At 51.6% G+C, this 19,049-nt stretch overlaps 2 protein-coding genes across 4 annotated transcripts; one reads left to right on the top strand and one right to left on the bottom strand.

Annotated features, from left to right (window-relative positions):
- Nucleotides 1-326: 326 nt before the first annotated feature.
- Nucleotides 327-8,253, top strand: TOR1A (torsin family 1 member A). The gene is given in 5 exon segments (NM_001099058.2): nt 327-567; nt 1,172-1,437; nt 4,034-4,209; nt 4,311-4,438; nt 7,648-8,253. Coding segments are annotated over 5 exon segments (1,002 nt in total). The 5' UTR covers nt 327-386; the 3' UTR covers nt 7,899-8,253.
- Nucleotides 8,254-10,201: 1,948 nt separating this feature from the next.
- Nucleotides 10,202-17,437, bottom strand: TOR1B (torsin family 1 member B). Of its 3 annotated transcripts, none has more exons than XM_024999589.2 (5): nt 17,181-17,437; nt 16,282-16,547; nt 14,251-14,426; nt 12,541-12,668; nt 10,202-12,087 (listed from the first exon to the last, which is right to left on the bottom strand). In XM_024999589.2, the coding sequence occupies exons 1-5, from the start codon at nt 17,377-17,379 to the stop codon at nt 11,846-11,848; spliced, it is 1,011 nt and encodes a 336-aa protein (XP_024855357.1). In that variant the 5' UTR covers nt 17,380-17,437; the 3' UTR covers nt 10,202-11,845. The 3 variants fall into 3 exon arrangements, with proteins under 3 accessions (XP_024855357.1, XP_024855358.1, XP_059747838.1); XM_024999590.2 differs by having other exon boundaries at nt 11,925-12,011; XM_059891855.1 differs by lacking the exons at nt 10,202-12,087; nt 12,541-12,668 and adding an exon at nt 15,906-15,953 and having other exon boundaries at nt 14,339-14,426.
- Nucleotides 17,438-19,049: the final 1,612 nt, after the last annotated feature.

Genomic DNA, 19,049 nt, shown 5'->3' with positions numbered 1-19,049 from the left:
TGGAGCCCTGGCTGGGGGAATCCCCTGGAGTGGGTTGCCATTTCCTGCTCCAGGGGATTTTCCCGACTTAGGGATTGAACCCGGGTCTCCCGCATTGCAGGCAGACCGTCTGAGCCACCAGGGAAGCCCATGTAAAACTGTTCCCCAAATGCAAGTTTTACTAAAAAGAGGAAAAGGAAAAAAAAAAAAAATTGGCCCTTCCAACTACCCCAGCGCCCAAAGTAGGAAAGGGCTTTGCCCTTCACAAAGATGGCGGCCGCCGGCGTCGGAGGCGATCCGCCCCTTTGAAGAATGGGGGCGCCGGCGGGAGGAACCGGAAGCGCGGTCTGGTGGCGGCGCCGGTCGGCGGTAGGCGCGAGAACGCGCGGGGCGGCGCGGGTCCCGGCATGAAGCTGGGGCGGGCCGCGCTGGGCCTGCTGCTGCTGGCGCCGTTGGCGGTGCGGGCGGTGGAGCCCATCAGCCTGGGATTGGCCCTGGCCGGCGTACTCACCGGCTACATCTCCTACCCGCGCCTCTATTGCCTGTTCGCCGAGTGCTGCAGCCCGAAGCGGAGCCTCAGCCGGGAAGGTAGGATGGGCCGGGGTCTGGTGTGAGAGCTGGGAAGGGGGTCAGAGGCGGGGGGCAGCCAGGAGGCCCGGAAGCCCGGGCAGTGCCCAGCCGGGGGATGGCGGGCGGGGGGAGCCGGACCCGGAACTGGCGTGCGGCACGGGGCCTGGCTCCTGGGCCACGACCGCAGGCCGACGGGACTTTGGTCTGAGACCTGCGGATGCCAGCTGCACCTTCGCCCAGAAAGCGGACGGGTGGACGATCCGAAACTTCCTCCAGAGAATTTCTTGCTCGTTCCTCACCGGAGACGGGAAGGCTGGTGGGGGCTCTCCCGACTCGGAGCAGCGGATCTGAATTAAGCTGCCCTTTTTTTCCTGCCGGCCTTCGGGTGGGGAGGGACAGGGCCGGGGTGGGTCTCATCCGAAAGTGTGGGCAGGACTTGCAGAGGGAGGGCCTCCTGGACTCACGGGTCATCTGGGCCGAGTGCCTACGTACATCTGCGTCCCAGTAAACGGTTGGAAGAGCTTAGCGGGCTTTGCCGGCTTTACGTGAGCCTGTAAACGGCTACGTTTTGCCAGGTGTGTCCCCCTACTCCCTGCCTGACTGGCTTTGGATTTTTTCGCAGCGCTGCAGAAGGATCTCGACAGCAAGCTCTTTGGACAGCATCTTGCAAAGAAAGTCATCTTAAATGCTTTGTCCGGCTTCATCAGCAACCCGAAGCCCAAGAAACCTCTCACCCTCTCCCTGCACGGGTGGACAGGCACTGGCAAAAATTTTGTCAGCAAAATCATCGCGGAGAATATCTACGAGGGTGGTCTGAACAGTGACTATGTCCACCTGTTTGTGGCCACGCTGCACTTCCCACACATCTCGAACATCACCCTGTATAAGGCAAGGGTCGAATTTGGGAATCCTTCAGGGACGATGCTGGCTTTGGGGTTTCTTTGTTGGGGGGTGGGATTTGGATGTTCTGTGTTGAAAGGAGTGAGCCCTGAAAACAGCCACACGTGGCCGTTTCCCTTTAAAAAGTGTGGAAATTACAGAGAGTTGGAGATGACAGAAGCAATGACAACGTCAAAGCTGGTTTCTGAAAACAGGCTGCATGTGGTACTTAGTAAGTGGTGTGGTAGGATTTTACAGATGGACGTAATCAAATCCGGGTTAAAGCTCTTCAAATCTAACATGTTTTATAAAAGGGGAAACATTTCTAGGGAGGCCTAAGTTTGCTTTTATACTTGAACTCACTGATTTAACAGCCTGGCTTCCAGGGCAGACACATCTGAATTTCAGCCCCAGGCTCCCACTTAGCTGTGTAACGTTGGGAGAGTCACCTGACTTCTCTTGAGACTCAGGTTCTTCATCTGTCAAATGACAGTTGTGAGAATTTCTTTTTAAAAAAAATTTTGACCATGCAACGTAGCATGTTGGGTCTTCATTCCCTGATCAGGGTTTGAACCCATGCCACCCCCTGCAGTGGAAGCTGGGAGTCTTAACCATTGTAAAACCAGGGAAGTCTGAGAATTTCTTGAGCTCTTAAACCTGTCAAGTATGTAACATGACGCTCAGCACATGAGCGTTCAAATCATTGGTAACTATTGCCTTTTTTTTGTCTCACCTGTGTGAACACATTTTTCCCTTCAGCTTGGATGAGCATCAGGGTCACGGACCGCCCAGGAGTTCCTGGGATGTGAGGCTTTCGCTGCTACAACTGGGAAAGTTCCAGGCAAATAGGGACGAGTTGCTCTTCCTAGTTAGCATTCCATCTTCACTGTTCAATAGCTGTGTGACTGAGCAAGTTACGTAACCTCCCTGCACCTCAGTTTCCTGGTCTGTGAAATAGGAAATGCAGTAGTTAACTGCTTTGACGGGTTTTGGAACGTCACAATAAAACGGGTGAACCGTGCTTAGAACAGGGTCTTGCCTGTAGTGAGTGCTCCATGTACGTTCTCTGTTGTCTGTAAGAGGGAGGAACAGAACGGAAGGCCTTGGCGGCTAGAGCCCGCCAGACCTGAGGGAATTCTCGTTTAAACAGTGACTCACTTTGTGGCCTTGTTCAAGTCACTCCAGCTCTCCTGAGGTTCTGCTGTAAATAGAGGTCAGTTCATATCTCCAGAGCAGAGATGGGCTTCCCAGGCGGTGCTAGTGGTGAAGAACCCACCTGCCAGCGCAGGAGATCTGAGAGACACGGGCTCGATCCCTGGGTTGGGAAGATGCCCTGGAGGAGGGCGTGGCAACCCACTCCAGTATTCTTGCCTGGAGAATCCCATGAACAGGGGAGTTGATCGGCTACAGTTCATGGGGTCGCAAGAGTCAGACACGACTGAAGTGACGTTGCACGAACAGAGCAAAGTTACTGCTTTGGTTAATAGGCACCCATGGAACACTGTAGCCGTAGTCTGAGTAGCCAAGCAAAACTCCAGATCATAAGAAGTCAAGACCTATATCGTAACTTCTAGAATTTTCCTCGGAAACTAATAGCTAACTCTTCTTCTTACCTTGCGTCGTGCTTGGTTGCGTCAGTTGTGTCTGACTCTTCGCAACCTCGTGGACTGTAGCCTGCTAGGCTCCTCTGTCCATGGAATTCTTGACGCAAGAATATTGGACTGCATTGCTGTGTCCTCCTTCAGGGGATCTTCCTGACCCAGAGATCAAACTCAGGTCTCCTGTGTCTCCTGCATTGCAGGCGGATTCTTTTACCTACTGAGCCACCTGGGAAGCCCTCTCCTTATCGTAGGGGGAAACATCTAGGAAAGCATTGTGCAAAACCATAGCTCAAATTTCTGATGGAAAAGGTCCTCTCTCCTTCTCATCTTGATTGCTTAATATAAGAAGTACCTACATAATGTTTGTAGGGAATGTTCCATTTAAGCAGATTTATTCCAGCAGTCTCCAGGCACTGTTTCAGAAACTCAGGAATGTTGCCTCCCCACACTCATCCTCGAGCATGTGTGCTCTTGAGGTCTCCTTACCCCTCTCGAAACCTTAGAGCCCTTCTCCAGGCTCTTCCAAGGACTTAATCAGGGAAGAGGTTGCTCGGTCTCTGCTTTCTCCCAAGAAGGCTGGTGTCCACAGGATACATTTTAACATGTTCGTTTTGATGACAGAGGACTAGCAATGTAGCATCCATGTGACACGTCACAGAATTATAATCAGGGTGTGGGGCCGTGGAATCAGGCAGGGTGGGGTTCAGGTCTTCACTCTGTTACAGCCCAATTGTGTAACATTGGGAAAATTTTGGAACCTGAGTTGATTATGCTCTTTGTGCCTCGGTCTTCTCATCTGTAAAATGGGCATGATGATGCCCACTGTGTGGGGCTGTGGTGAGGAACAGAAGAGCTCGTGTGAAGTGCTCCGCACAGCAGGAAGCACACAGTGAGCTCTTGTAAATGCAGCCTTTGTAGACCCCAGGTGTGGTGTTAACAGTGCTCCCCCCGCTGTGTCAGTCGCACTTCTGAGGATCTCTGTTGGCTTCCCCCTTGTCACTCAGGATCAGTTACAGTCGTGGATTCGCGGCAACGTGAGTGCCTGTGCGAGGTCCATCTTCATATTTGATGAAATGGACAAGATGCACGCCGGCCTCATAGACGCCATCAAGCCTTACCTAGACTATTACGACAACCTGGATGGGGTCTCCTATCAGAAAGCCATCTTCATATTTCTCAGGTAAAGTCGGGGCCGGGACATGGTTGAAGAGCTCTGAGCCCCAGCCCTGGGGGCTTCGGGGAGGAACACCCCAGTCCTTACTCACTGGAATTGTCCCGCAGCAATGCTGGAGCAGAAAGGATCACAGATGTGGCTTTAGATTTCTGGAGAAGTGGAAAGCAGAGGGAAGAAATCAAGCTCAAAGACATGGAGCATGCCTTGTCTGTGTCGGCCTTCAATAACAAGAACAGTAAGTGGGGGCACTGCCCTGGCGGTCCGGTGGTTACGACTCCGCACTTGCAATGCAGGGGCCATGGGTTCGAACCCTGGTCAGGGAAGTAAGATCCCACATGCAGTGCAGCGCAGCGAAAGAAAAGAAAGCACAGTAAATGGGGTTATCTGCTCCTAATACCACACCCCTCCCCTGGCCCCATTCATGATCCTGCATCCCTATTTTAGACTGACAGCCTCCCCATCACCTGGGACCGATTCTCGGTCTCTTCCCCAGGCCTACTGAGGTCTGAATTCTGAGGGAATCTGTGTAAACAAACTTCAGGTGACTTATACTCACACTCAAGAAAGAGGAACTTTGTTGATCCTCAAGATCTTGAATATTTGTTTCCTGTTTTCTTCAGTTAAATCGAAGCAGATGGTGGAACAAGGAAGACTGCTGGGGAGGCTTTGATGTAGATGGGCCGTCAGATCCCTTGCTTTCTTGCCTTGCCATGGAACTCTGAGGGTCTGTGCCCTGGAGGAACAGCCCGACAAGGAAGGGCTGCAGTTTTAAATAAATAGAGTGGTGAGGGAATGCTCACGTGAGGGTGACATCTGAGCTGACCTGAGGAATGAGGGAGCCATGGGGAAATGAGAGAAAAGCATTGCACCAGGGGGAACAGCACACGCAAGGCCCCTGAGGTGGGAGTGTGCCGGGACGAAGAGGAACATAGAATAGCAGGGGGCCAGATAAGAGCTGGAGCTTGGGGTGGGCTGCAGATCGTGGAAGGCCTGGGGACCCACAGCAGGGCTCGGCTGCAAGTGGAAAAGGGAGTCCTTGGAGGGTTTTGAGCCGACTGCCCTGTTCAGACCTAGTTTTAACAGGACTGCCTGGCTGCCAGGTGGAGAACAAACTGAGGGCAGCAGCGGGGGCAGGGGGACGGCCGGCGAGGAGCGGCTGCAACAACCTAGAGGAGAGATGCTGGCGGCTTGGCCAGGCGTGGCCGCGGTGGGGGTGGTCAGCCACTGTCGGCCTGGTGTGTACTTTGAAGGTAGAAACAATGAGATTTCCCACAACGAGACTGTGTGTGGGAATGAGAAAGGAGGATCTGATCTGAGCACTTGGCAGGGCCCCCCTCCCTGCCCCGTTCGTTAAGGGGGTGGCCTCCAGGAGGAGCAGGTTTGCAAGGAGCAGGGGAAATGACGCGTTGGAGGCATGGGAGCAGGCAGCTGAAGTCCCAGTGCACTTGTGTGGGGACATGTGGGGGAGTGCCTGTCAGGCTGAGGACAGGCCAGGGAGTGGTCACCAGGGCTCTGTAAAGTCATTTGCTCCACCTGAGCACTCTTCAGGGGTCTCTCTGTTTGGGGGTCCTGGTTGTCCTGATTCCCTGGCTGATTAGCCTTCTGCCCTCCTTGCCTGACGGCCCCAACTCAGCATTCACAGCCCCTGGCACTACGGGGGATCATCTGTTTACTGGCTGACTGGGCGGCTCCTCCGTTGTGAACCCCGGGAGGCAGGTCAGCGTCTGCCTGGCTGTGCTCTGTCCCCAGCCTCAGGCAAGTCCAGCAGGCCTTCGGGAGACTGGCCAGGGCTGTCCCACTTGCTGCGGGCCTACCACCCAGCACTCAGTTTGGTTCTTTCCCACGGCCACAGACTCCACCCCATCCAGTCAGTCAGATGTTTACTGAGCCCCGGCTGTGTGCAAAGCCCTGTTGGGCAGGAAAAGAATAAACCCCAGTTGTGATGCCATGATTGACAGTAAGAAACGTGTGTCTGGCCTTTGTCCTCATTTTCTGGCCCAGCGCTCCTAAAGCCCTTTGGAGGTTCCAAGAAATGAGAGCCATAAAGGTGTCTTGATGTTCCTGACAAGCCCCTTTCAGCCACCCGGAGTCTGTGTTAAGTGAGGTGACTTTTGCAGAATACCTAAGGTGGGGGGCGCTTTCCAGGGGAACCGCCCTGGATTTGGAGGGTTAGAGCTTTCAGTCTCCAACCCTTTCAGGCCCGTGGGGAGGGGAGGGGCAGCTGAAGGTTGATTCAGTCGCCAGTGGGCAGTGATTTAATCAGTCATGCCTATGTAGAGAATTTTCCTTAAGAACCCTAAAAGACAGGGTTCGGAGAGCTCCGGGTTGGTGAAGACGCAGAGATTTGGGGAGAGTGATGGGCTCAGAGTTCATGGGAGCTCCACGCCCCTTCCCACATGCCTTGGCCCCTGCGTCTCCTCCAGCTGGCTGTTCCTGAGTCGTATCTTTTTATAATAAACCAGTAGTCTAGTCGTAAAAGATTTCTCTGAGTTCCATGAGCTCCACTTACAAAGAAATTGAACCCAAGGAGGGACATCATTGGCCCCTCAGAAGCACAGGGGACAGCCGGAACTTTCGGTCGGGGGCTGGGGGGGCTGTCTTGTGGGACAGCGCCCAGCCTGTGGGACCTGATGAGGTCTCCGGGTGCAGTGTCGCCAGAACTGAGGTGAACTGTAGGGCCTCCAGGTGGTGTCCGAGGAGTGCTTGGTAGTGTGGGGGAAAAACCCAGGTGGGAAGGGCGGCAGAGCCAGCCCGGGATTAAGGCACAGGACAGAAGCGGGAAGGTGGAAGGAGAGACATTCTGAAGAACCTCCGGCCGTGACCCAGCGGGTGCTGGCTCGCCTCAGGAGGGAGTGGGAGGGTCCAGAGGCCGGGGTCCTCCCAGACCCGTGACCGCAGCGGCTCAGGCCTCGTCCGGGAAAGCGTGCGCCCTGTGGCCAGAACAGCACTGTCTTCACACATTAGTGGGGGCTCTAGCTTTTGGTCCCCCAAACGCTCTGGAGGGTTTGGACACGGTGGCGGCAGCAGAGAGCGTCCACCCTGTCACTGATCCAGCCACAGGAACCCCAGCCAGTCACAAATTTCCAAGAGGCTGGTCTTTCCCCGGGAACTCCCGTCACCTTCCCCGTTCTGTGAACCTGCCAACCTGTGAGTCTCTGGTCCCTTGCCTGCATGGCCTGTCTGTCCTGGGACAGCCGGTGAGCCTCCTTCCCGCGTGAGGTCTTGAGCTCACGTCTTGAGAGGCCTCCCCACCCACTGTGGCGTCACCCTGTCATTGGCTGCTGACAAGCCAGGCGAGCTCACTGGTTAGTCTGCCTGCTCCTTAGACCAGTCTCCCCTGAGGGCAGGCACGGGGCTCCCCCTCGTGGTCGACACACTGCCCACGCATGTGGACAGGCCGATGGGCAGACTGACGGTGGATGAACAGCACCTTTTTCTTCCCAGGTGGCTTCTGGCACAGCAGCTTAATTGACCGAAACCTCATCGATTATTTCGTTCCCTTCCTCCCGCTGGAATATAAACACCTGAAGATGTGCATCAGAGTCGAAATGCAGTCGCGAGGCTACGAGGTGGACGAGGACATTGTGAGCAGGGTGGCCGAGGAAATGACATTTTTCCCCAAAGAGGAGAGAGTTTTCTCCGACAAAGGCTGTAAAACCGTGTTCACCAAGTTAGATTACTACTATGATGACTGATGGCGCCAGAGCGGCTGCTTCCCGCGTCCCCTCTCTGGTCCTGGACGAGGAGTGAAATGAATTCGTCCTGTGTGACAGGACAGGCGCTTGCCCGGGCATTATTTTTTCATCCAGCAGAATCTGCAGGCTGTCGGTGACAGATGCGGACGGGGAGCAGGCCCCAGGGCCTGCAGAGGAGGGGAGGAGCCAGCTCCCAGCCCAGCCAAGCCAGGGCTCATGATTTTTTTTTTTAAAAATCATGTTTTAATTTCAAATGTTTCTGTTTCAAGGAAGGACGAATCAGTTTTACTGAAAAATGTGATCATTTTTATTTAAAATGGTTTTTAACATTATGAGAAACTTTTCAGACTCTTAAGTTGTTGACTTGTGTGTGTTTTAGTAATTTCCTATCATTACAACGTACGCTGTGATGTCACTACTGCGTAAATGCCCACGCCTGCCGCCCTCAGTCTGTCCTCTAGGGTGGCGTGACTGGGACCGAGGCTGGAGCAGCGAGCAGACCTGTCATGGGATGACCATTGCAAGGGCGATGAGCCTTAGACAGCAGACAGACACACTCAGGCCCAAGTGTCCTTCCCAAGAGTGTTCATCACAGTAACACTGTGAACTGTAACACTGTGAATGATCTTAGTAACACTGTGAACAATTTGTTAGAAACAGAATTTCCTGGAAAGCAAAGTGTCTGCAAGCCTGTCGCTTGCCTGTCAGTCAGCTTTGCAATGGCCCCTCTCTGCTTTCCATTCCTGAATGAGTCATGCACTCAGTGGCAGGTTTTGCCAAATTTTCATAAAATACGGTTTTTCATATTTTTTTTACTCATTTTCATCATGTTTAATCAACTCCCCAAACCTCTAGGAAAGCTTAGCCCCCATGACGCTGAGCACGGTGTTTCTATTTGTTAAATGCAAATGCTGCCACTTTACAATAAAACAGTATGATTCATGAATACATTTTTAGTGGAAAAAAAAACACCTCGAGGCCCTACCTTCTGTGCTTGAGCTGTGAATTGAGACCTAACAGCGCATCCCAGGCTGAAATGGGGAGGAGCGTGACACAGCTGAGGATCCGGGTGGCTCCGGCTCTGCTCAGCTCCCTGGGGTGTCACGGGTTCATGGAGCTCCCAACTCCCAGCTGTGAAGTTCATTCAAGTCTGGAGACCTAGCCCCCACTGAGAAGCCAGGCAGGAGCACAGAGCAGTGTAGGCGCCTAAATACCTTGTATTGTGCAACACATGTGTGCCTACAAGGGCTCCTGTGGGTGTGTGTCTGCAGTGCTCACAGGGGCGGTCTTCAGCAGGCACAGAAGACGGGGGACCCCTGCCTCAGGGCTACGCACCCAGTACAGGAACTAAGGCCACCCAGGCCCCTAAGGCAGCCCTGAGCACTGGGAAGTTCCTGATGTTGCCCTGAATCTGGCCTGCTGTCATGTCCCCAGGAGTCACGGATTGGGGCTATCCATTCATCTGAAGAAGTCCCCAGCCCCTGGGAGTCTCTGTTAGGGGACACTGGGGTCCCTGACTCACCTAGAAAGTTCAGTCTTCCAGATGAGGCTGTGTGGGGTGAAGTGGAAGCGGCAGAGGCCTGGGACCCAGATGGAGAGAGGGCAGGCTCACGAGGTGCACACTTCTAATCTGAAAACGGGGGGAGTGGGTGACCTGATGGTGAAGAGGGTCTCAACTTTGTAGAAAGGGCTCCATCCTCAGTCCTAGGAAGAGCCATTGTGAACAAATCACTTGCTGAAGAGCCCAGGTTGAGAGATTAAGCTGAGATCTGGTTAACGTAACAAGGATTTCGTTATTTTCAGGTTCGGGGCGGGAAGACCAGGCAAGCAGGTTTCCTGATCTGAGCTTGGCCACACTTTAGGTCCAGAATGGCAGCCGTGAATCACATTTTAGGGCCTCGCTTTCCTGCCTGCATTAATTTTAGAACATATCTGTTAGAAAACCGGCCTGGGACTTCCCCAGTGATCCAGTGATTAAGACTGCCTTCCAGTGCAGGGGGTGTGGCTCTGACCCCCGGTGGGGGAACTCAGGTGCCACATGCCGTGGAGTGCAGCCAAAACACAGAGTGAGACCAGCTCTTTCTGATGGTACTTACATCCAGGAAAATTAGCTGGGGTGTGACTCATCATCTAATCCAACTTAACTTTGTACCGAACAGCCTTTAAGGTAAACGTTGACATGAAGACAGCCAACCAGCGTGTCCAGTAAGCCTAATTCACCCAAGTTATTAAAGAGCCTTTCTTCTCAGCTCAAACTTCAGAGCTCCCAAATAAACCAGAAAAAAAAATCTTCAAGTGGCATCTCATGATAAAATTTAAGCTTTATTATTTGACATTCAGTAGGTCAGTCCAAACTCATCTACGTCTTACTCGGGGTGAGGAGGCTGGGCCATGGGCATCTGTGGCCTTTTCAAGTTACAAGTCAGTAACAGCAGTCCAAAGGTAGCCAACACGTCTTGAGTTTATTGCATCATTGTAAACAAGAAATCTTATCTCCTCCTGACCAGACACCCAAAAGGTTATAAAAGAAATTTAATTTAGATCCAACTTGAAGACAGGTACTAAAAGTTTCAAGCCTCACCTTGACATTTTTTAAAGACTAAGTGTGATCCTCTATAAGGCACTGCCATGCTGTAGGAACATTCATTCTGCCACATCTTATACATATAAAAAAGCTGCATGTTCTCATTACGCGTCTTCAGTTGCATTGCAACCACAAGATGGAGCGATTCACACTGGCTGGAATCAAAGTCTTATTTCCCCAAGGCCAGGGCAGTGCAGCCTGGCACCACCATAAAGGACATCATTCTTAGATGACACCCAGGACCAGCCAAGACCATCTGTTTTAAGAGCATCTGATAAAGAAACAGGAAATTATCCCTTCACATGTTTTAAAATAAGCAACGTTTTGTTTCTCTATTATGTAAGATTCCCAGTAAAAACATTATTAAAAATAGCCATGTTCTTAAAAACTCAAGCGTTTCTAGTGTACAATACTTTCTCTTTGGCAATGCAGAACCTGCAAGCTGACCATCCAGTTGGCACGTGTCATCTGTGGAGAAAGGTGGGGTTCTGCGGATTTCCAATGGTTCTGTGGAGTCAAGTGAAAAGCTGACCCACATGTAAACTGTAACAAGCATTCCACCGTGGGAACCAAGGACTCAAACTCGAAGCCAACGGCTGTGTTCTGATCCATCTCTAGAGATGAGATGGCTGGTGGGACCCGGAGCCCTGGCTGAAATTCAGGAGGAGCAGCAGTACCAGAAAGGCTGCGGTCAACACCAAGTGAGAATTGGGGATGGAATCTCACGACGAGGGTTGTAAACAGCAGCAAAGCCGCGGACAGAAGGAGAGGTCCTGCCCGTTCTGTGGGGCCGCAGGGGCCTGGCACGGAGCCCCCACCCCACAAGCAGACGGCTCGCCCAGCCGTGTGCTTGGCCTTTGGACCTGGGTTCTCCCACTGGACAATCTGTGCCCGAAGGTGCCACCAATGTTACCTGAAAATACTTCATCTTAGTGAACGTGTTCTGTAAAAGAAAAAGAGCTAGAGCTGAAGAGTGTTTCTGGCAGGTGAAAACCAATGCTCCCTGGCTTGCATTAGCCCCTGAACTTTAGTTCAGCTTCTGGGATGAGGGTACCGTTGGGTCAGAAAGAGTCCTTGGCCTCTGTTCTCAAGGCACTTCTGTCAAGGTCAGTTAAGTGTGTGGGGGAGGCGGATTTCAAAAGTTCATTTCCATCTGTGAACAGCTGCGCCGCCGTCATGCTGCAACACAAGTTCACTTGACAGCGGAGCATCATTTCACAAATCAACCCTCAGAACCTTCCGGATCCCGCGAGTCCACAGGTGCAAATGAGCAAACCCCGAGGAGGTCTTCAAAGTGCTTCTTCAGGCCCGGCCCCAGGTCTGCTGGGCACCTGCTCGCGTCTCAGCCCGCCTGCACGAGGGCTCAGTAGAAGTCCAGCCGTGACTGCACGGTCTTGCAGCCCTTGTCTGAGTATATTTTCTCGTCCTTCGGGAAGAACGTCATCTCCTCTGCCACTCGGGTGACGACGTCTTCATCGACGGCGGAACCGCGGGCCTTCATCTCCGCCTGCACGCACATCTTCACGTGTCTGTACTCCAGGGGCAGGAAGGGGATGAAGTAGTCGATGAGGTTCCGGTCTATCAGGCCGCTGTGCCACAGGCCACCTGGGGAACAGGGCACAGCTGGGTTTCCTGCCACTTCTGTCCTTGTCACCCCGCCAGCGTGCGGCTCCTACAGGGCCTGTCCTGATCCCCAGCACATTCCCCACGTCTGCGGCCCTCAAGATTCGCTTTTGGTCAAGGCTGATGTAAGGTTGGTTGGCTACCCCCGCTAACTGGCTTCTAGAATAGCATGCCCTCCAAAAAAAGAGTCCCTACTTCAGCCAAGCTACAGGGGTGAGCAGATTCTGTGGTTTTGTGAAAGGAAGAGAGACGGCTGGGACTTTCCTGGCAGTCTGGTGGTTAGGACCGGAGCTTCTACTGCAGAGGGCACAGGTGCGATCCCTGGTTGGGGAACTAAGATCCCACAAGCCGCAGGGCCAGAATAAAAAAAAGAGAGAGAACAGTGATGCTGTGGGCAGGGCGGAGGGCAGAGGGCACCCACTCAGGGAGACTCACTGTGTTTGTTATTGAAGACTCCGACAGACAGCACCGCCTCCAGGTCCTTCAGCTGGATGTCCTCTCTCTTTCTCCCAGCCCGCCAGAAGTCAAGGGCCGTCTTAGTTATGAGGTCTCCGCCTGCGTTGCTGAGTTTGCCAAAGAAACCAGATTAAAATCACACCCTGACTTCTCTATGACATATACACACTAGTATATATAAAAGATAACTAGTGAGAACCGACTACATAGCGCAGGGAACTCTACTCAATGCTCTGTGGTGACCCAGATGGCTAAAAATATCTAAAACACAGTGTACACACGTATATATCACTTTGCTATAACCTCAGATATGCAGATGACACCACCCTTATGGCAGGAAGCAAAGAGGAACTAAAGAGCCTCTTGATGAAAGTGAAAGAGGAGAGTGAAAAAGCTGGCTTAAAGCTCAACATTCAAAAAACCAAGATCATGGCATCTGATCCCATCACTTCATGGCAAATAGATGGGGAAACAATGGAAACAGTGACAGACTTTATTTTCTTGGGCTCCAAAATCACTGCAGATGGTGACTGCAGCCATGAAGTTTTTAAATTTGACACTTGCTCCTTGGAAGAAAAGCTATGACCAACCTAGACAGCATATTAAAAAGCAGAAACATTACTTTGCCAACAAAGGTCCGTCTAGTCAAAGCTATGGTTTTTCCAGTAGTCATGTATGGATGTTGAGAGTTGGACCATAAAGAAAGCTGGGCACTGAAGAATTGATGGTTTTGAACTGTGGTGTTGGAGGAGACGCTTCAGAGTCCCTTGGACTGCAAGGAGATCCAACCAGTCCATCCTAAAGGAAATCAGTCCTGAATATTCATTGGAAGGACTGATTCTGAAGCTGAAACTCCAATACTTTGGCCACCTGATGTAAAGACCTGACTCATTGGAAAAGACCCTGATTCTGGGAAAGACTGAGGGCAGGAGGAGAAGGGGGCAACAGAGGATGAGATGCCATCACCTACTCAATGGATATGAGTTTGAGCAAACTCCAGGAGATGGTGAAGGACAGGGAGGCCTGGCGTGGTGCAGTTCTTGACGTCACAGAGTCAGACATGACTGAGCGACGAACAACAAACTACCACAGAAACTAACACCACACTAAATCAACTAGACTCCAATAAAAATTAATTTTAAGAAAAAGACTCTAATCAGGAAACGTACCTGCTCTAAGTTCACTCTTTTTTTTTTTCAGTTTCTATGCAGCTTAAAGCCAAATATATAAACCAGTCTATATGTATTAAAGGGTTGTAATGACTTCTTACTGATGTCACTTATTATCAGGAAATGCTGTGAGTTTTCTAAGATGGAATCAGTTTGTGATAGTTCTCTAAAGTTTATTTTTAATCAAGGAGTATTTAGTATGTGCTACTAGACAAAGAAAAAAAACAAAGCATCTGCCCTCAGGAGCTGAAAATCTGTTTTCTCAGGCAGAGAAAAAAAAAAAAACAACTTGGTGTGTAACGCTGCAACTTTTTATAAACCCCAGAGATGACATGTGTAGGTAGCGAAACTGCCTATTTTCAGAAACAATTTCCTTCATTCGTTTCCTCCTGCCCCTGCCCTGGAAGACGTCTGCAAGTTACTTTTGCCAGGCTGGCACATTTGTCCCCAGCACCTCATTCTAGCCCTGGGAAAATGAAGGGCTCGGTACATTCCCACTCAAGAAATGCCTCCCACTGACCTGAGAAAGATGAAGATGGCCTTCCGGTAAGACACGCCATCAATCTGCTCGTAGTAATCCAGGAACGGCTTGATTGCGTCAATGACTCCCGGGTGCAACTTATCCATCTCATCAAATATGAACACAGAGCCCGCACATGCACTCACGTTACCCCGGATCCACCTCTGTAACTGGTCCTGGACCAACCATAAAAGAAGAAATGGGGCATGGGGACTCAAAAGGGTGTGCCCGGGGAGAAATGCCATGCTGTTCTTCACACTCAGTGGGGCATGGGGACTCAAAAGGGTGTGCCCGGGGGAGAAATGCCATGCTGTTCTTCACACTCAGTGGGGCATGGGGACTCAAAAGGGTGTGCCCGGGGAGAAATGCCATGCTGTTCTTCACACTCAGGAAGTGAAAAATCAGAGCTCTCTGCGGTTTAACAAAAACCACATCCTAATCTGCACTCACTGGGTACCTAGTTTTCCAAAACTTCATCTATAAAAAGTGGGAGGAACGTGGCTGATTCATGTCAATGTATGGCAAAAACCACTACAATATTGTAATTAGCCTCCAATTAAATAAATTTTTTTTAAAAATTAAATTTTAAAAAAAGAAAGAAAAAAAGGGGTGAGGGGGGGACGGAAACCAGCAGAGAGATGGGTGCTAAAAGGCAAATAAGTGTTTTCCTAACTCAAATGAAGTACCCAGTGCAACTTTTTAAAGGTTTAAGAAGTATAAGATATGTGAATATTTATCATTTCACTGGTAACCAACCAGTAATTTTCATCTCACTGTGGATGGAAATCTCAATTCTACTAGACATACTGAGGAATAAGAAACTAGACTAAGACCAGCGCTGTATCCAAGGCCAGTGCCTTGTACGGCGTTACAAGTGCAGTGAACAAAGACGCTGAGCTAGATAACATGTCATGACAAGCGTTTGTGCCTGTATTTCCAGGGAATTATGAAAGAATTTGGAAAATAAGAAAATCATTCTCTTTTTGGCTGTCTTCCCTGTCTTATTGTTTATGTGGCAGATATACACTTTTACTTCCTTGTTCAGTTTCTATTCCTTATCTCAGTCCCCACCTAACACTAAATAGGAACACTAAGGATGTAGGAATACAAGGATGTCCACTTAAACAAGAACCCTACTGGACAACTTAACAATACAATGCCAAGAATGCGAAGGACGGGAGGAGCAAAGGGAAAAACCGCTACTGAGGAGGAAAAAAAATCCTCTGGTCCTCACTGCTTAAATGCAGAGGGCAAGCTGAAGCTACATCATAGGCAGGAATTTATTTTTTCATTTTTGGCTGTGCTTGAGGGATCTTAGTTCCCTGATCAGGGATTAAACCTGTGCCTTCAGCAGTGAAAACATGGAGTCCTAACCATGAGACCACCAAGGAATTCCCAAGGGAGCCTTAAATAAAGCCATTTGAGTCTGTTTCACTTAACCAAGGGCTGGGACGGGGATGCTGCGCATACTCACTGCACAGCATGGCTACCCTGCAGACTGGGAGACAGGAGATTTGGGTTCCAGTTTCTCATTTGTCGTAAGGTCACAAAGACTGTAGGGAGCAAGTCACCTTCCCGCTCTTGGCTCCATCTTTTAATGGAACATCACCCCGCTGTACTGGGCTTCCCTGGTGGCTCAGTGGTAAAGAACCCACCTGTCAACGCAGGAAACGCGGGTTCGATCCCTGGATCGGGAAGATCCCCTGGAGAAGGAAATGGCAACCCATTCCAGTATCTTGTCTGGGAAATGTCACAGACAGAGGAGCCTGGTGGGCCACAAGTCCATGGGGTGGCAAAGAGTCGGACACGACTTAGCGACTGAGCACACCCACACCCCGCTGTATTATTTTGGAATCGGTGAGGCAGAAGCTGCAGAACTGCAAATGGCAAAGGGTCACCAGGGTGGGGGGCTTGTGCCTTAAACCCGTGGGGTCTGGGGCTACTGCAGCGCAAAGAAACAGAGGATGGAGTCAGGGAGTGGGTCACCCAGACCAGTCGGAGAAGCCAGAGGACGGGATAACAATTCCTTGCCTGATACAGTTTTATGTGCTGCTCATGAGGGAAGTGCAGGGTCGACACAAACAGGTGGACAAAGTTGCTCTTCAGGCCTTTGGGGTGAAGATTTTCAGCCACAATTTGGCTGACAAAATTCTTGCCTGTGCCAGCCCAGCCGTGTAAGGAGAGAGTCAGTGGTTTCTTGGGATTTTTGTTGTTCTTGAAGCCGGTCAGCGCCTTGAGAATCACCTCTGTGGCCAGATGCTGCCCAAACAGCTTCTCCTCCAAGTCCTGCTTGAGGGCTGCAGGAGCCAGCCCGAGAACAAGAGAGAAAAATACACATTAAACACGCACCAGAAAAGCAGTGCTCGCCCCAGCTGGCCAAAGTGGAAGGCACAGGTTCGCAAAGTGGTCCAGCATGGGATCTCTGCCAAACCCCAGGGCTGGCACTGAGGCGGAACCACGGGGCTGCGGTCACACGAGGCCACTTCCAAGGAAACGGACTGGAGAAGGAAACTAAATGTGTTCGCTCACCCAAGGACTGGCCGTCTCGACTGGGCTGCTTTGCAATTCCCCGAGTCAACCCTACTGGCTTGGAAGAAAACCGAGGGCCAGATGTGGGCTTTCGGGGCGGACGCTGCACGTCTGAAAGGTACTTAACAGGGTCGACACGGCACAGAAGGGCGGGTGCTTTTTCAGCTTCTTCTTACTGTCCTCCCAAGGAATGCAAACTTTTAGGGAGGAAGTTGGGCAGAACCCCCCACGATCCGGAGGATCTCTCCGAAGACATGGCTTCCGAGGCTGCAGCCGGGACCGAAACCCCACCTCTCCCTCCTACCCCATCGAAGGGTGAGCGCGGGGTGCGGGGGCACTGACGCCCGCGAGGGGCCTGTCTCCCGCACCCCGCGAGCCCCTCCAGGGCAGCCCAGCCGTACCCGACGCGTTGAGCGGCCGCTCGCTGCGGCAGCACTCGGCGAAGCGGCAGTACAGGTCCTTGTAAGACAGGTAGCCAGTGAGCGCCGACGCGGCCCCGATGGCGATGCCCACAGTTATAGGCTCGAATGCCGCCACCACGTGGGCCGCCAGCAGCAGCCTCAGCGCCGCGGCGCCCCCAAGCCGCGGATCCAGCCGCATAGCACACAGAGCCCCCACAGCTACCGCCTTCCCAGCAGTCTGGGCAACCCAGGCGGCCGGGCGGTGGGATGGACTTCCGGTGTGCGTCACTTCCGACCTCTAGGTCCGCCCACTCCATAGGACGGCTTCGTTGGCTAGGGGCGTGGCTCCGTGTCGCCATCTTTGTGAGTGGCACAAAAGCCAGACGTCTCCGTTCAGGGGCGTGGTTTTGTGCCGCCTTCTTTGCGAGTGGCACGAAAATCGTCTCAGCTTGGTCCAGTTGAGTCGCTTGCTAGTTTCCGACTCTTTGCGACCCCATAGACTGCAGCACGCCAGGCCTCCCTGTCCATCACCAACTCCCGGAGTTTACTCAAACTCATGTCCATCCAGTCGGTGATGCCATCCAACATCTCATTCTCTGTCGTCCCCTTCTCCCACTTTCAATCTTTCCCAGCATCAGGGTCTTTTCAAATGAGTCAGCTCTTCGCATCAGGTGGCCAAAGCATTGGAGTTTCAGCTTTAGCATCAGTCCTTCCAATGCATAATGAGGACTGATCTCCCTTAGGATGGACTGGTTGGATCTCCTTGCAGACCAAGGGACTCTCTCAAGAGTCTTCTCCAACTCCAGAGTTGGAGAAAAGCCGTCTAGGGACCCGCTTGGTGATGGTGGTGGTTTAGTCTCTAAGTCCACTCTTGCGATCCCATGGACTGTAGCCTGCTAGGCTCCTCTGTCTGTGAGATTTTCCAGGCAACAATACTGGAGTGGTTAGCTTCTGTTTCAAACCCATGCCTAACTTCTACTGTTTCGTTTTCTTCCCAGATCTTGCCACACTTTGCTTTGTCAGCCCTCCTTTCACTTCCCCTGGAGCTATCCTGAGCGTTTGTCAAGTCTCCCCACCCACCTGCCTTCCTGAAACAGTTGCTGAGTGCTGTGGACTGCGGGCCCCAGGCTGAGCCCTGTGGCTACAGCAAGGCAGACGTGCGAGGTCCAACCCAGAAGTCCATTCTTACGTTGAGCTGCTACAAGGCCAGCTCCTTGTTGGATGCTGGGAGATAGCAAGGAAGTAGAGGGGGCTGCCCCTACCCTCTGGACCTCTGGGGAAGGCAGTCAGTGGGTGAGGGTCCATACTGAGCTCCTTGAAGCTCAGGGGCCATGGAGCAGGGAAGGCGTTTGTCTAGACTCGAAAGAGCTGACGAAGTGAGAGTGATGTTGTTAAAATGCTGCGCTCAATATGCCAGCAAATTTGGAAAACTCAGCCAAAGAATGAATGCTTTTCAACTGTGGTGTTGGAGAAGATGCTTGAGAGTCCCTTGGACTGCAAGGAGATCAAACCAATTCATCCTAAAGGAAATCAGTCCTGAATACTCATTGGAAGGACTGTTGTTGAAGCTGAAACTCCAATATTTTGGCCACCTGATGCAAAGAACTGACTCATTGGAAAAAGCCTGATGCTGGGAAAGGTTGAAAGTGGCCACAGGACTGGAAAAGGTCAGTTCTCATTCCAATTCCAAAAAAAGGCAATGTCAAAGAATGTTCAAACTATTGCACAATTACACTCATCTCACATGCTAGCAAAGTAATGCTCAAAATTCTCCAAGCCAGGCTTCAACTATACGTGAACCATGAACTTCCAGATGTTCAAGCTGGATTTAGAAAAGGCAGAGGAACCAGAGATCAAATTTCCAACATT

The sequence above is a fragment of the Bos taurus genome, chromosome 11, assembly GCF_002263795.3.
Source record: "Bos taurus isolate L1 Dominette 01449 registration number 42190680 breed Hereford chromosome 11, ARS-UCD2.0, whole genome shotgun sequence".
Classification (NCBI taxonomy): Eukaryota; Metazoa; Chordata; class Mammalia; order Artiodactyla; family Bovidae; genus Bos; species Bos taurus.
This window is presented reverse-complemented; position numbering and strand designations above follow the sequence as displayed.

Coding starts and splice junctions, on each gene's coding strand:
- TOR1B (XM_024999589.2), bottom strand. CDS start 17,379: ATGCGGCTGGATCCGCGGCTTGGGGGCGCCGCGGCGCTGAGGCTGCTG. Junction 16,548..17,180: donor GCGGCCGCTCAACGCGTCGG/GTACGGCTGGGC, acceptor TGGCTCCTGCAG/CCCTCAAGCAGGACTTGGAG. Junction 12,088..12,540: donor AGTCTTCAATAACAAACACA/GTGAGTCTCCCT, acceptor CCTGTTCCCCAG/GTGGCCTGTGGCACAGCGGC.